Source organism: Arachis stenosperma, chromosome 4, assembly GCF_014773155.1.
Source record: "Arachis stenosperma cultivar V10309 chromosome 4, arast.V10309.gnm1.PFL2, whole genome shotgun sequence".
Taxonomy (NCBI): domain Eukaryota; kingdom Viridiplantae; phylum Streptophyta; class Magnoliopsida; order Fabales; family Fabaceae; genus Arachis; species Arachis stenosperma.
In genome coordinates, this window is record NC_080380.1 from 15,310,335 (window position 1) to 15,326,291 (window position 15,957).

The window sequence follows — 15,957 nt, forward strand, 5'->3', positions numbered from 1 at the left end:
AATCTCCGTGGGATCGACCCTTACTCACGTAAGGTTTATTACTTGGACGACCCAATGCACTTGCTGGTTAGTTGTGCGAAGTTGTGTAATGCCATGGTATTGAGCGCACCAAGTTTTTGGAGCCATTACCAGGGATTATGAGAGTTGTGAAAAAGTATAGTTCACAATTTCGCGCACCAGATGGCCAACAGTGCTTTGAATCGCTCGAGTGACTCATCAGAATTGTATTTAATTCGATAAATCCACTTACACCCATAAGCTTTCTTTCATGGAGGAAGAGGTGTGAGCTTCCACGTGTTGTTAACTTCCAATGCTTGAATTTCTTTGGACATGGCATCTTGCCATCGCGAATCTATGATAGCTTGGGAGAAGGACCGAGGTTCTTACTCGAATTGTAATGAAGCAAGAAAAATGCGGTGTTTGTCAGAGAAATTATTATAATTCACAAAGTTTTGTATAGGATAGGATACACCTAAGGAAGTTGATGAAGTCGGATTCTGGTTGGAGGGGCTCTTTTGGACAGTGGCAGTGGTGACAAAGTCGCGCCACTTGATGGAGGGGCATTTTCACGCGGTGTCCTCAGCCAAGGGGGGCTTTGGTTGCGGCTGGTGGCAAATCGGAGAGCGACACCATTTCCTCGGCGTTGGTTTTGGAGGGGACAACGACATCCTCGTCTGGGTCATCTCGGAGCTCATGTCCCCTGTCTTCGATTTCAGGTGCAGTGGGTGAATATTCTAAAGTGAAAATTGATCCAATTAGAATGTCCTCTTCAAAAACATGTTCCAACACTGGGGGCCTAATTTGGTCAACTCGTAAGTTTGCTCTTTGGGATTCACAGAAGGGAAATACACGTTCAATGAAATGGGCATCACGAGAGACAAGGAAAACTTCCTTTTCCAAGTCAAACAGCTTCCATCCTTTTTGCCCAAACAGATACCCAACAAACACACATTTCCTGCTTTGACTGTCAAATTTGTCATTTTTCCTACTTTGGTTATAAGCAAAACACAAAGAACCAAAAACTCACAGGTGTTCATAACTGAAAACTCTTCCATGAATAATTTCATATGGGGATTTTCCTTTCAACATTGACAACGGTGTGATATTGATTAGGTGCCCAGCAGTTAAAACACTTTCTCCCTAAAACTCAATAGGGAGATTACCTTGGAATCGCAAGGACTGGGCAACATTTAGAATATGCTTGTGTTTGCGCTCTACTCTTCCATTTTGTTGTGGAGTTCCGACACACGAAATTTGATGAACCACTCCTTATTGCATAAAGTACTGCCTTAAACACATGAACTCTGTTCCATTATCGGTTCGCACTATTTTGACGCATTTATTGTATTGTTTTTCAACCAAAGCAAAGAAATTTTTCAACATAACAGAAACTTCCGTCTTTTCTTTTAACAAATATATCCAAGTTCCAAACAGCCCGTGAGCAATCATCCACAATGGTTAAGAAATATGAGGCTCTACATGGCGACGGAGTTTTATAAGGCCCCCACAAGTCACAATGAATCAAATAAAAAATACTCGAAACATGAATATCACTTAATGAAAATGAAGAACTGAAGATTGATGGTTTAGAAGTTATAATAAACTCTCGTTGTAAGTATAGTTACTAAACCAAGCAATCAACCTTTCTTACAAACGTTTTGGTTATCACAAGTAACAAACCCCTAAATAAATTGATAACCAAAGTATTTAAACCTCGGTCGTCTTCTCAAGGAATTACAGGGAGGTATGACTTATTATTGGCTATGAAAAAGGTAAAATTTTTGGGGATTTTGAGAATGAGAAACAAGTATGATAAATGATAAGTGAAATAAATAAATAACTATAAAATAAACTCTTAGCAAGATATGAAAATTCGGAAGTCCTATCCTAGTTACTCCTATAAGAATGGAAGTTGATCCCACTTAGTTAACCTTTGCGTAAGCAAGGAAAGTCAAGTGAACCAATTGGTTAGATTTCCCAAGTCCTAGCCAATTCCTAAAAAAAGACTAGAGTTAGTGGAATTCCAGTTAATTAGCCGACATAACAATCAATCATGAATAGTTGGTAACTCAAGAGCTTCCAGTTAATCAATTAAAGCCAATAATGTAGAAAGCTAAATTAAAATCATATATCTGAAAATATCTCAGTAATGTATATTAAATAAGAAAATCAATCCTAACATGAAAAGTTCATAAGCCAATTGGGCAACACAAATCAGATACAAATGAAAGCATCAGAGTAAATGGAAGTAAAAGAGAAACATAAATTATTGAACCTGGTATGAAGAAACAATCCTAATCCTAATAGAAATTCTAATCCTAAATCCTAAGAGAGATGAGAGAACCTCTTTCTCTAAAAACTACATCTAAAACTAAAGTTATGAATTATGAAAAGCCTGATTATGAATGGATGCATTCCCCCACTTTATAGCCTCTAATCTGTGTTCTCTGGGCCGAAAATTGGGTCAGAAACAGCCCAAAAATTGCTGATTGTGAAATCTGGTCCGTACAGGTCGCGGCAAAGTGACGCGGAGGCGTCATTCATGCGTCCGCGCGGAATGAGATTCGCAGATGCGACGCGTCTGCGTCGCCTAATTGTACGGACACTATGGCGAATTATATATCAAATCGAAGCCCCGGATGTTAGCTTTCCAACGCAAGTAAAACCGAATCATTTGGACCTCTATAGCTCAAGTTATGATCGTTTTAGTGCGAGAGGGTCAGGCTGACAGCTTTGCAGTTCCTTCAACTTCTTGTATTCCTTCCACTTTTGCATGCTTCCTTTCCATCCTCTAAGCCATTCCTACCCTGTAATTCCTGAAATCACTTAACACACATATCAAGGCATCTAATGGTAATAAGAGAGGATTAAATAAAAGGAAATAAAATCCAAAGAAGCATGTTTTCAATCAAAGCACATAATTAGGAAGGCAAATATAAAACCATGCAAATAGTATGAATAAGTGGGTAAAGAGTTGATAAAAACCACTCAATTGAGCACAAGATAAACCATAAAATAGTGGCTTATCAGAAAATTTATCTCTTGTTTGTTTGAATTTTTCACAAATTTCACAAAATTTATTCACCTCTTTGCTAGTACATTTGTCACTCATATTAGGAATCATTTGCACAATTTTAAATGATGGATGTCCCAATCTCATATGCCAAAGAGTCAATTGATTTTCAGTTTTGACATGACTTGCTTGAGCTTTGTGCACACCCCAATACCAATAGAGCCCATCCTTCCGTTCACCCGCTCCAATCATCTTCCTCGAAGTGTAGTCTAGCATAATACACAACTTGTCAGTGAATTATACAACACAGTTTTCTTTATCAGTCAATTGTGAAAAAGAAAACAAGTTGTATTTTAATCTTGGTACATAAAGGACATTTTTTTAACTGAAGTCCTCCATCAAGAACCACAGTTCCTTGATTGCAAGCAAGCACCTGCTCACCGTCAGGCAGCCCTACTGAGCATCCTGGAATGGTCCTTTTTTCACACAAATTTTTCAAGGTACCTGTCATGTGGTTAGAAACACCACTATCGATGATCCACAAATTCTAAATTCTCTTATCAGTTATTTTCTCAGATTCGGCTGATTTTTGTTTGCTGATCATATCAAACAATACCTTCCATTGCTCACTAGTTAAACCTGTCATATCAAGATTCTTTTCTTCTGGGTTGTTCACATGACTTCCACTTCCTCCAATACACGCCACATTAGCACGTGATTGAGCCCTTCGGTTGCGTATCCCTTGTCTTCCTGATCCTCTGTCAGTGCCTCTTCCTTCGTGTCTTGGCTAGTCACTCCACCACTCTGGGTAACCCACTATTTGAAAATATTCTTTCACATCATGACCATTTTTGCCGCACTTGGAACACGTCACGGCCTTTTCTCCATATTCACCTACCCCTCTAGCCTTGTTGCCGACATGCGTCGCAAGTCCCACAACCAGTCCCCTTTCATCCGCCGACTTGGTGATTGTCTTGACCCTTTCCTCTTGAATTAACATCGCGTGCACACGATTAAGTGAAGGTAAGGGATCGATTGCAAGGATACTTGACCTTATAGTGGCGTAGCTGACATCATCAAGACCCATGAGGAGTTTGTGAACCTTTTCTTCTTCTCTCCGCTTCTCAAGTTGAGAGCCAATTGAACATTTGCACTCACCACAGGTGCATTTGGTAATCTGGTCACAATTTGCAAGTTCATCCCAAAGTATTTTCAGCTTCCCATAGTACGCAGTCACAGACGCACCTTCTTGCTTAGACCTTGTCAAATCTGCTTTCAATTGTTATATTCGAGGTCCATTCACAATAGAGAAGCATTTTTTGATGTCCTCTCACAACGTCTTCGCATTCTCTGCATACGCTACGGTAGTCCGCAAGCTTGGTTTGATCGTATTCAAAATCCATAAAATAATCATAGATTGGATAATCCAACAATTTTCAAGTTCAGGTGCATCCATTCCTGGTTCTATGTGAGTCCCGTCAATGAATCTCCACTTTCTTCGAGCTCGAAAAGAAATCTTCACAACCCTCACCCATTCATCATAATTTTTCCCACGCAATTGCACCTGCGTGATTACGTTTCCTGTGTTATCGCTCGCGTTGAGGTTGTACGGTGAGTGAGTCTTCTTTTCGTCTCCTCCTGAGCAATGTGGTTTGTTTCTGATGGTCTTCTCTGGCTTTGCCGCCATGGTTTCTCAGGTCGTCCTCTATTCTATGTGTTTTTCAAACAAGGCTCTAATACTATAATAAGAAATGGTAATCGACCTGTCTTACCTTTGATACAAGCTTTCATATATATACACCCTAATCAACCTAATCACAGCAAATCTTTTCCTAATATAACAATTTGATTTGTTATTCTAATTTATTCTTACCAAAAATACATATGACAAATTGTTATATACATAAATAACCAAATCTCCTAATTGATATTTTCATATATAACTTTTGCTGACCATTGTTAAAAAGTGATTTGATGAGTGAATTCATCGACCAACCCAAAAGTTGGTTATAATTTGTGAACCTTTATTATTTATATTGTCTTTTTATTATTTATATTGTTTGAAAAAATAAATCTCTTTTTTGGTAGTAGTTCTTTGGGATTTTTTTTCCATGTATTTATCAACCCAATAGATTAAAGACTAATCCGTCATGGAGTGGTACTGAACTCTATTTAAGGGTTTACCGCAGATAATGAATACTTCTTTAGGCTATGTTGTTTCGAACTAGGTGATAGATTATCGTTTTTTATATAAGCCCACAAATAGATAAACCAAAAACGAGGGTTAGGCCCAAAATAGAAACCAAAAAATAACGGTTAGACCCATAAGAAAGAAACCGAAAAAGACGGTTAGACTCAAAAAGAAAAAAAAAAGGAAAAAGGCAAAAAATAGTGAGTACTGAGTAGAGACTAGAGAGTAGAGAGAGAGAGAGAGAGAGAGCTCGGTGGCGCTAGGGCACATAGTTGCAGGCAGAGAGAGAGAGAGAGAAATGGAGGGCGGAGACGAAGGAGTGGAGATGGTAGCGGAGACGAAGGATCTTCAGCAGCAGACTAAGGCCTTCGACAAGCTCACCGACCGCGTCGAAGATCGCCAGCTCGATTCCACTCGCGTCCAAGAGGCCATGGCCTCCATTGCTGCCTCTGCTCAAGCTGACTGGAACGCCATGCGTTTAAGGTTACACTTTCTTTCTTCTATTTCCTATTAGCATTTCCTTTTACAAATTTAGGGTTATGCTTTCAACATCACTAGTTAGTCATGGAAGCTGGATAACCGTTATATATATTTTAACTTTTTGTTCATTATTTTCTTGCGTGCTATTTACTTTGTCGATTTGAGCATGACTAAGAAGAATGGGAAGCCATGGAGCTTTGATCCTGGTGGTTATCCTCTCCATATATGCATACAACGATAGTTTAAGAGAGGTGGGAGCAGGGTTTCAACTTTAGCCCTAGAGTTTCTAGTGCTACATAAGCTTGTTTAGAATGTGGAACTACTTGAAATTTAAACATTCTTAATCTCATATTTGTTATCATTAGCGTTCTGTCACATTCTAATCTAGGAACAAATAAGTGTTGTTAGAGCTTGACCCCATGGCTGCAGTGTCTTTGGTTCACTCTTAATGGGTCCATCTTCATCCATGTGCAACTCTTATTTTTAAAATTAAATCTCTTCTAACTCGTGATCAGGAAGTTCGTATGTTGCAGATTTATCGATAAGCTAACAGGGTGGCAAAATGACTTGCAAATAAGGGACATTTTGAAGAATTGGGGCTTCATGTCTACTTTAGTGCTCCTAGAGGGATTATTTATTTGCTTAGTGATGATTTGAGAGGTTCCTTTTCTGTTCCTCATAATGTAGTTTTCTTTTCCCTAGACACTAGTTCCATTTTTCCACACACAAAAAAAAAATAATAATAACAAACAAGTGTTGCTGGCCTGAATATTTACTGTAACAGTGTGGAAGTATTGGAGGAGTCTTTGTTTGTATTGACATAATTCGTTAATGCAACGATTATAGATACTCGTCTCCACTTGCCACTTGCCACCCCGTATAAGTTCTCCTCCACCTTCACGCAATTTTGTTTCGGTCTATCTTTCTCTTGTTCTACAAATATACATGAATTCGAAATTCAAGCTGTATTACTGATAGAACCATAAATTGAAGCAGTTTTTTAGTCAGAAAGTTAGAATATAAACTTGAATGGAATAAAACCGTAAATAACATTCCACCTTATCTCATTTGAAATAAGGAGTTCCTTTCCTTGTATCTCTCTAACCCCTGATTATGCACTCTGTTCTGATCACAGAGAGAAAGAATTAGCAGCTGTTAAGATAAATGCAGCTGATGTTGATATAATTGCAAATGAACTGGAGGTAACTTCTATGACAGATTCTATTTCCCACCGCCGAAAAGAATGGATAACTGGAAATATTATTTGACAATCTATGTATATGCACCAATTGACCAATATATTCTTGTTTCCAACAGTTGGATAAAAAGGTAGCAGAAAGAACTTTGCGCGAGCATAAAGGTGATGCAGTTGCTGCCATTCGTCACTTGCTTCAGTAGAATGGTGGGAATGAAGAAGGGTTTAATATTTCGGAGGATCTTATATATTGCCCTATATTGTTCTGCATTGAGAGATCACAATGTATATCAAGACCTCAACTTTTCCCATAAATCACTAAGTGAAATTTTGAAGTGATCTATGTACCCAAAAAAAAAAAAGAGAAACCAAAATCTGATGATAAAGCCACGTTTTTCATCAGGATCTTATAATGTTTCTAGTTTTTCCATTTATCACTTGAAAAGCCTGCTTTTTTACTTGCTCCTTTTTCCATTGTTGTGGAAAACTGTATGTGTAGAATAGTGTTTTCTATTGTGTGAAATCTATATTGATAAAGACCTAGATTTTTTCTTTTGTTTTTTGAGTTTGACATTGACATGAAAGTAGTGTCCACAATCTTTGCCAAGTGTTGCTTATTCAACAATATTCCATTGAAAAAACATGTAAGCTGGTCCGTTCCATCATGCAAAAATTTCCCAGAGATATTGTACCCTTCTCTTTTATTTCTCTGTCCATGTACCATATAATTTCTTCAAAGAGATAATTTGTGATCACAATTCTTGCTTTGTCGGGGAGAAACCCACTAATTCTCACAAAAGTTAGTTCCACTTAGATTGCTAAGAGAACCTTAAGCCATAGAATCCTTCTATAGGCTTCTGAAACTTCCCCATCGGAGTGAGATCTTTAGTCGTCAAATGGAGATTTGGGTGTGTGGCAACCTTGTAATCAATCTCATCTTCATGTCGTCACATCTACTATATCTTTAACAATTAAGGATCTTGTGAAGTGGGGATTTAAAGGTTTGGGCATTAAAAAAAATTGTAAACGAAATCCTCACTTTAGAGGATCCAAAATTCTTCCTTAACTAGGGCACAAAAGCTTATATATATATATATATATATATATATATATATATATATATATATATATATATATATATATATATATATATATATATATATATATATATATATATAATTTTTAAATATTATTTTATATTGTGCATTTGGGGTCACTGGCAGATTTCATTTAATTTGGTAATCGACGAAGTCATGAAATCATTACTTATCAATACTGACACATCCTTTCATGAATTAAATCCCCATGCAGATATTGTATAGCCCCTACCCTTTTTTATGGCTTAATGTTATCCAATACTACTTGCACTACATTCCCAAAAAGATGAATCATCCTGTCATCCAAATAAAAATTCAATAGAAAACACAATCAATGATAATTCAACTAAAAGTGTCAATCCGTCGTGTTAATCTGTCTCCTTCTTCAAAGTTCAAGTGGACAATGACAGAGATCCCAATCCTATCTAACTTGAATTTAAAAGAATACAAACTTTATGAGCCCTATCTCTATAGTAATACCATAGTTACATTAAAAACAATAGATTTCGGCAATAGATTTCGCTATGAGAACGGGTGTGCGATACGCGATACCCCATATATAAAATATTTTATGTAAAAAATATACATATAACGTATTGGTATGCAGATGAATTGGTAATTTGGTATATGAAATGCTACTTAATTGGTGGATTCATGTAACTATGAGTAATACCAAAGCACTTTTCTTTTCAGTTTTCTCTAAGTTTCTTTACAGCTAAAGAAAAGATGTCACAAACTTTGTCCATATAAGATTACAATGATGATAATGAGAAACCTCTATACACAAGAAGACTCCAAACATAAGCATCAGTGCATCACTAATCAATTGAAGATGGTGCCATCATAGAAACACAAAAGGACCATAAACTAGTTTCTAACCCTTTTCCTACTTCTCTTTTATCATTTAATACGACTCCTCGGTAAACATTGATGAACAAGAATGCCAACCTGCAACACTGCCAAACCGTGAGACAAGCTACTTGTACACCTCATCAACTCATCATCAATGTGCAAAAAAATCCTTACGCATTAGCCACGAGTGACAAAAAAGAAACCATCTCAAAGGGGGCTGTGTCTTAAGATTCCTTCTGATTGCTTCCACCGCTGGCAGAACGAGCCGCCTGGAGCTGAATGGCATGTCGTCTCTGCATTTCCCTGAGCCTTTCCACAAGTTCCTGGAATGTTGGTCGCTGAGCCGGATCGCTGGTAGTAATGGACAAAAGGTGTGAGTTAGCATAGTTGGTAATTGCACCAAATTGGCTTCAAAATAATATGAAGTATGACATATCCAATATTGTTTAATAATTGATGTAAAATAACAAAAACAAAAAAGAAAACCCATAGAAGAAGTTGATAATTAAATTAGTTAGTGAGGAAAAAAACAATAAACAAACTAACCAAAACCGAAGAATTTCAAATCATATTACAAGGCATAATCTATAATAAATCAAGTGTTCGCAACTTCAAGTCAGTTACATGAACTAATTAAACAGTTATGCTCAAAAGAGTTGTAAACCTTACCCACAATTAGGACATTTATCTAATAAAATTTATGTCTTGATATCCAAAACTGTGGGGAAGGAATTTTTTCATTAGTTTTTTAAAATGGTTAAGTACTTTTTTCGTCAGGTGTTGGGTCAAAATCAAAATCGTCCCCGACTTTTTTTTCTAATTAAAATCATCTTTAACGTTACAAAACATTATAAAATCACCCTTTTGTCCATAAACGACATTTTTCAGATGATTTTGCCCTTGAAAAAAAAAAAAAGAACAACCATCTCCTCATCACTAACTCCTGCATCATCAACGCCATCGCTACGCACCTCTCTCTCTCTGTCTTCATAAGTCATCACCACCACCACCACCACCACCATACCACTCTTCATCCATCAATCTGGGTCCACGCCCAGACCAGATTCGCTTCGCCTTCCCGCTACTCCACCCAAAAATTCTCAATTTCAATTTGACCCCGCTTCTTCGCATAATCAAATTATAAATATACTAATCTCCAATCTATGAACCAGACAGATGGCTATATTCAATTTAAAAACTACTATATCAATTAGAGGGGAAAAAGAAAAACCTAAAATGTCAGAAGCTCGAGCTAGCGAGATAGGGTCAAGGAGCCAACCGCGGGTGTCCTTAGCGACGAGGCAGGTGACGGAGGAGCTGAACCTAACAAGGTTGGCCATTCTATCGGCATTGAGGGTTGATTCCGTTAGCGGTGATGGAAAGCATTGGAGGCGGGCGGAGGAGGAATGGTGGATGGTGAAGGAGATCCATGTGAGGATGAGGAGGAAGTAGAGGAGGAAGGGAAGAGCTTGCGGCTTCTGAAGGAAGTGAGGGAGTGTGGCGTGGAAAAGGGGATGGATCTGGTGGAACCCAGTGGTGGAGTCCAGGGATGGCCATGCCTCCGGTCGGATCTGGTGTTTTATATTAAGGGGAGTTTTTTTGTTATTTTTGTTTAAGGGCAAAATCGTCCGAAAAATGTCGTTCATGGACAAAAGGATGATTTTATAATGTTTTGTAACGTTGAGGATGATTTTAATAAAAAAAAAACTTAAAATCAGCCGGAGACGATTTTGATTTTGACCCAAGACTTTAAGGGGGAAAAAAAAGTACTTAATCCTTTCTAAAAGTAACAAAGTATGAGCGACAAGCATGCAAACCTATGCCAGCAGCTCTCCATTATAGAAGCCCACTGCGGATCAACATCTGCCGGAATTTCTAACCGATGGTTCATAAACCCTACAGCGCCAATAACCTGCAAGAATCCAAGAAAAACTGTGTTCATATTTGCAGCCACTGTGCATGAGCTGTCAATGAAATATACACATTGCAACAACAAAATAGAGATGTTCATATCGGTTTATTTTTTCAAGAATTCATTACACATGAAAAACAATACCTGCATTGCATTGAGAGTATCCCACGGGATCTTTTCAGTTGCAAGCTCCCACAATATCACCCCAAAGCTGTACACATCGGACCTGAAGTCCCGAGAAGCAGCATAATCAGATATCCAATGTGAAATTTCAATCTTAACTTATGAGGGAGAGAGAGAGAGAGAGAGAGAGAGCATTTGATGGCAGAGCAGACATACTTCTCATCCGAGGGTTCATTTCGAAGAACTTCTGGTGCCATCCATTGAGGCTACAAAGGCAAAAGATCCTAACAGAATTAGCAACATGTTTTGTTTTGTTTTATATTTTGACCCTGTAGCTCTAACAAGTTTTAAAGGGAAGTATTCTAAACAAACCAAAGATCTTATGGCCCCGAAAAATAAATAAATATTGAAAGCATACCGTGCCCTTTCCTGTTTTGGTTGTGAGATATGTTTCATGCTTAAGGCGTGAAAGACCAAAATCACCAACCTGTTAAGGTAAACATGTCATTAACATTTCTGACCAAACAGAATACTTTCCCAAGAAGTTAAGCGAAAGAATAAAGAAATCAGACATTTTGCAGACCTTCACAGTCCAATTCTTGTCAACTAGAAGATTTGAAGACTTCAAATCTCGATGAACAATAGGGGGGCTGCAACGATGAAGATAATTCACACCACGTGCCTGCAGAAGAACATCGTCTGAAATCAATTTTTCAAAAGGGGAAAAGAGGGGAGAAAATGAACATGATACTATTCCTTGACATTGTTTTGATACTCACGATATCTAAAGCCATATGAACTCGCCGTCTCCAGTCAAGTTTGGATGTATTTCTTTGGAGCAAACGAAACAAGCTTCCACTGCATTGATAGAGTACAAATGAATGAAACAACAATTAGCTCAAATCTATATTTTGCAACACATGGCAGCACTACAAACTATTAAACAAAATTTGGTACAAACCGTGGGAGAAACTCTGTCACAATGCAGAGACGTTGAGGTGAAGTCACTGCCCCCATGAAGAGAATAATATTTGGATGGCGAAGTCTTTTCAAGACAGACACCTTCAATCAAAAGACAGTGCAAATCAATACTATAAACAAATTTATGAAGGTTCAATAACTAATGGAAAAACTACAATATGAAGTGGAATGTATCTAAAATTAATGAGGCAATCTCAAACACATGATTAGCATTCTGAACCAAGTTCACATATTTTTCTTTTTCATTTTCTATTTCTTTTTTAATAAAAGTAAAGAACCAAGTGTCTATTTATTTTTCTCATTTTGATAAAAGAACTAAGTTCACATATTAAGAGACCAAAACTCTGACCTTCAACATTAGACTATTAGAGTGATATATAAAGCAATAAATGTTAGTTTTGAAAATAAGAAAGCACTAAAAAGTAAAAAGGCAATGACCATAGCATAATTCACAGAAGAAAAATTATGTTCTAACAAAATTGTCCCCCTCGGTTACCTTAGAAATCAAAGGTTTGGTAATTGTTTAAATGTAAGCTACCTTCTACACCTTTTGGACAAGATTTAGTCTGTTTCCAACATAATAGGCAAACCAGAATATTAAATGCAAAAAGCGCACCTCTTGTCTGAAGGATAGTATCACATCCTCTGAATATTCTTGCTTTGAGAATACTTTGACCGCAACATCCTGCAGAAATATGGAAATGAGATGAAATCAGCATAGCAAAATTTAATTGGCATATGCCACATGAATTTTACATGCCTTCAGAAAATCTAACATTGCATTGAAGTCCATAGAATGTTGTATTTTAACACATTAAGGAATCTTATATTACTAAAATGTAATAAATTTGAGCTGCAACATAATAATTACCATAATAATGTTAAAAAAACTTTTAACATTATTATCCTACAGTGCAAGAAACCATCAACTAAAATGTAGAAACTACAGGAAGGGAAAAGAACATACTGATCCATACCACAGGGCATGATATACAGTTCCACAAGAACCTGCAATGCAACAACATAAAGGTAAAAAGTAATATACCACAAATAACAATTAATCACTAAATATTTGGGTTTTAACTTTTAAAGGGGAACCAAATTATTTAGACCCCAAAAAGAAGAAACAAAATTTCAAAAATTTTGGTAACACAGGAAGATTGTTTGACAACTGTTTTTTTTTCCTTTTTTTTTTTTTTTTCCTGTTGAAGCATAGAAGTTATCAAAAACATATTTTCTCTTCTGTGCTTATCTAGTTAAGAGCATGGCTACCTTGCCCAATTTGTTCTCCAATTGTGAGGTCCTCCCACAAGATTTCATAATCCAAGCAATCGGTATCAATATCCACTTTATTATTGACAGCACCACTGCTGCCACTGCCGCAGCTGCTGGTACTGCTAGTACTGTTAACGTTAACTGAGGACCACGATCCTGAAGCCTCATTATTAACAGGCCGATTACCTGCCTGGACTTCCATCTTGGACTCGGAAGAAAGATTCATCTGATTAACCAGTTCATGTTCTTGATCATTCTGCACCAGTGGCCTAGCAACAGGAACATTTCTTGCCTCGGATCCAGCTTGACCATTTCCTCTCCATGGCCATGACAATGTTCTCTTTTGAATCCATGCTTCAGCTTTAGAAGTTATGATCTTGTGAATTGGTTTTCCTTCGCCATCATCACCAGAGTCTCTCAAAGATTTAGCTGGTGATTTCTCTTCAACATGACAAAATACACCGAATGGAGGTGGTACATCACCTCTGGGAGTGCTAGCTCCACTGGAATTACCATCCTCTTTCTGGTCAGAAAAAACATAATCCGAAAAACTCTGATCAGAATGATGACTTTCTCCGCTCCAACCATAACGGTCAACACCATTTTCTCCTGTCCGCATTCTTGACTTAACTTTATTACTCATCTTTGATGCCTGTTTTAATGGTTGTAATATCAAGATATGCCAAGTTACATACTTAAATAGGACAAAAAAGAATTGAACTAACCAAATTAGAAATTTTGGATGCTAGAGCAACTTGAAGTGGCTGCTGAGAGTCAAGGCCAAGTTTATTTGAAATGCCACTCTTCGCGTGGTTATAATCCAAGTCTGAACCTGGTGCAGCATTCTTCACATCTGATAAAGTAGCTCGAGTTTCAAGAAAGGGTCTAGAATCAATGGACACACAGATAACCCCAATCAACTTCCTATCGTCATCATAGAATGGTGTGTTGGTTGCCACAACTGAAAATTTCTCCCCCATCTTGTTCTTGGCAGGGAACTGGCCGCTCCAACTCTCCCCCACAGTGACATGGTTGAAAACATCATATGCTAAGCCGAAATCAATAGGGTCTACGAGCAGCTCAATCCCATCTTTTCCAAGAGCCTCTACTGCTGCATAACCATACAGATTTTCGGCACTAGGATTCCTGCAAAAACATTACACATACTGAAGGCAAACCCCTTTACTTTTCTTCCATTTTCTTTAGGAAAAAGGTAAACCTTACCTTAATATCTGCAAAATTAACAACAAACACCCCACACAACAAAACTTGATAAACTACATCAATAACAACAAATAAACAAGAATAAAGTCCAAAATTAGTCCTTGGTGGAAAACATCACGGACAAATTCATCTGGCATAGGTAATTAAAACGTTAGGGACAAAATTGAAAATGTCCAAAGGTAATTTTGACACAAATCGAAGATATTAAGAACAAAATTGAATGAAATTAAATGTCACGGTATTCTTGAAGAAAATCACAATCCTTAGCGAAAAAAACATACTTTACCCTTGAATGATAAAATTAGACCTTCTTAGGGAATACTAAAAAAGTTGTCAAACTTGAGAATTAACCTAAAATCTATTAAACTTGAATTGTAAAACATAACTCATAAACTCAATTTGGGAACCCTATACTTGTAGATTTCTAAGAATTTGCAAAATAACCCTAGAACTTGATGACCTTGACTACTAATTTGTCTATAAAAACAACTAAATTTGACCAGCATTTTTAGGTATCATGTTCTACACAGAAAAGAAAAGGAAAAGAAATTGAGTTACTGACCAATATATAATCCGGCATTGAAGATCCAGAATATGAAGCGAGTGCCCCATTGACTGCAAAATGTTCATATACTGCTTCTCACTAAGGCCAACATTCACACCAACAACATCACCATCACCATCACAATCACCATCACCATCTTCATTCTGATTCTGGTGCTGATTGTGATTATGATTATGATTATTGCTGCTGCGACTCTCCCTCTTCAAGGGTGAAGAAGAAGACCCTTTGTTGTTACAACCAGCAGCAGCACCCCCGCCACCGCCACAACCGCCAAGCCTCGAACGCTGCGGCGACAAGGAGTGCGACCTGTGGCGGTGATGATGGCGGCGTTCAGATAGCTTCAGCTTCGACATCTCATGCTTCAGCTGAACATGGCCAGCTTCAAGCTTCTCTATCTTCTTCACAAGCTCTTCTTCTTTTGCTTCTGAAGTTCCCATTTTGGTTTTTATTTTTTATTTTTCCCTTCCTTTATTCTCTGAGCAATTCTTACCCAACTTAACACAGATCAAATCTTCGATTCGCTTCTACCCATTGAATCAAAGAGGAAAAAGTTTCGAGCTTGATTCTTTGTTTCTGTGTTGGCGCAAGAAAAATGGCACACACAGATTTTGAAGTTGATCAACTTCAGAGTAAGAAGGAAGAAAAAGAGAATAATACATTAAATTAGAAATTAGAATGGGAAAGTGAATTTATATATTTATTTATGGATTATCCTTTTTTATTTTATTTTATTTTTTTCATGAAGGGTAGAGACTGGAAGGATGAAGCTGTACACTACTACACCCAACCCAATGATTTCTCTTTCTAATAATTCCTACTAAGAATAATCTTAATAAATAAATAGGTAAATAAATTAAATATTTTTTATTTTCTTTCATAGTTATTTATGCTTTTTTAGACAAAGTTATTATTTGAACTACCAATATCTCCCATTTGTGTGGAACCTGTCTTCATGTTAGTTAGTACTCAAATAAGAATTAGGTCTTCTTTCTTTAGGATGAAATCATCACCATTCTTTCTTTCTTTCATTTCTCTGTTTCTTTTAATGT

At 37.2% G+C, this 15,957-nt stretch overlaps 2 protein-coding genes across 7 annotated transcripts; one reads left to right on the forward strand and one right to left on the reverse strand.

Annotated features, from left to right (window-relative positions):
* Positions 1–5,393: 5,393 nt before the first annotated feature.
* On the forward strand, positions 5,394–7,434 carry LOC130973297 (uncharacterized). 3 transcript variants are annotated; one of them, XM_057897761.1, is made up of 3 exons: positions 5,394–5,687; positions 6,820–6,886; positions 7,002–7,434. In XM_057897761.1, exons 1-3 carry the CDS (start codon positions 5,503–5,505, stop codon positions 7,080–7,082), a joined length of 333 nt encoding a protein of 110 aa, XP_057753744.1. In that variant the 5' UTR covers positions 5,394–5,502; the 3' UTR covers positions 7,083–7,434. The 3 variants fall into 3 exon arrangements, with proteins under 3 accessions (XP_057753744.1, XP_057753745.1, XP_057753746.1); XM_057897762.1 differs by lacking the exons at positions 6,820–6,886; positions 7,002–7,434 and adding an exon at positions 6,200–6,808; XM_057897763.1 differs by lacking the exons at positions 6,820–6,886; positions 7,002–7,434 and adding an exon at positions 6,218–6,805.
* A 999-nt stretch (positions 7,435–8,433) lies between these two features.
* LOC130974346 (serine/threonine-protein kinase EDR1-like) lies at positions 8,434–15,602 on the reverse strand. 4 transcript variants are annotated; one of them, XR_009084469.1, is made up of 14 exons: positions 14,906–15,591; positions 13,845–14,265; positions 13,117–13,771; positions 12,812–12,852; positions 12,461–12,529; positions 11,825–11,925; positions 11,643–11,721; positions 11,447–11,545; positions 11,282–11,350; positions 11,080–11,129; positions 10,885–10,966; positions 10,646–10,740; positions 9,003–9,179; positions 8,439–8,924 (listed from the first exon to the last, which is right to left on the reverse strand). XR_009084469.1 is itself a non-coding variant. In XM_057899192.1 (13 exons), exons 1-13 carry the CDS (start codon positions 15,343–15,345, stop codon positions 9,053–9,055), a joined length of 2,199 nt encoding a protein of 732 aa, XP_057755175.1. In that variant the 5' UTR covers positions 15,346–15,602; the 3' UTR covers positions 8,434–9,052. The 4 variants fall into 4 exon arrangements, 3 of the variants coding, with proteins under 3 accessions (XP_057755175.1, XP_057755174.1, XP_057755176.1); XM_057899192.1 differs by having other exon boundaries at positions 8,434–9,179; positions 13,117–13,642; positions 14,906–15,602; XM_057899191.1 differs by having other exon boundaries at positions 8,437–9,179; positions 14,906–15,592.
* Positions 15,603–15,957: the final 355 nt, after the last annotated feature.

Coding starts and splice junctions, on each gene's coding strand:
- LOC130973297 (XM_057897761.1), top strand. CDS start 5,503: ATGGAGGGCGGAGACGAAGGAGTGGAGATGGTAGCGGAGACGAAGGAT. Junction 5,688..6,819: donor TGGAACGCCATGCGTTTAAG/GTTACACTTTCT, acceptor TTCTGATCACAG/AGAGAAAGAATTAGCAGCTG. Junction 6,887..7,001: donor TAATTGCAAATGAACTGGAG/GTAACTTCTATG, acceptor TGTTTCCAACAG/TTGGATAAAAAGGTAGCAGA.
- LOC130974346 (XM_057899191.1), bottom strand. CDS start 15,345: ATGGGAACTTCAGAAGCAAAAGAAGAAGAGCTTGTGAAGAAGATAGAG. Junction 11,722..11,824: donor GTGACAGAGTTTCTCCCACG/GTTTGTACCAAA, acceptor CTATCAATGCAG/TGGAAGCTTGTTTCGTTTGC. Junction 11,351..11,446: donor ACAAGAATTGGACTGTGAAG/GTCTGCAAAATG, acceptor TTACCTTAACAG/GTTGGTGATTTTGGTCTTTC.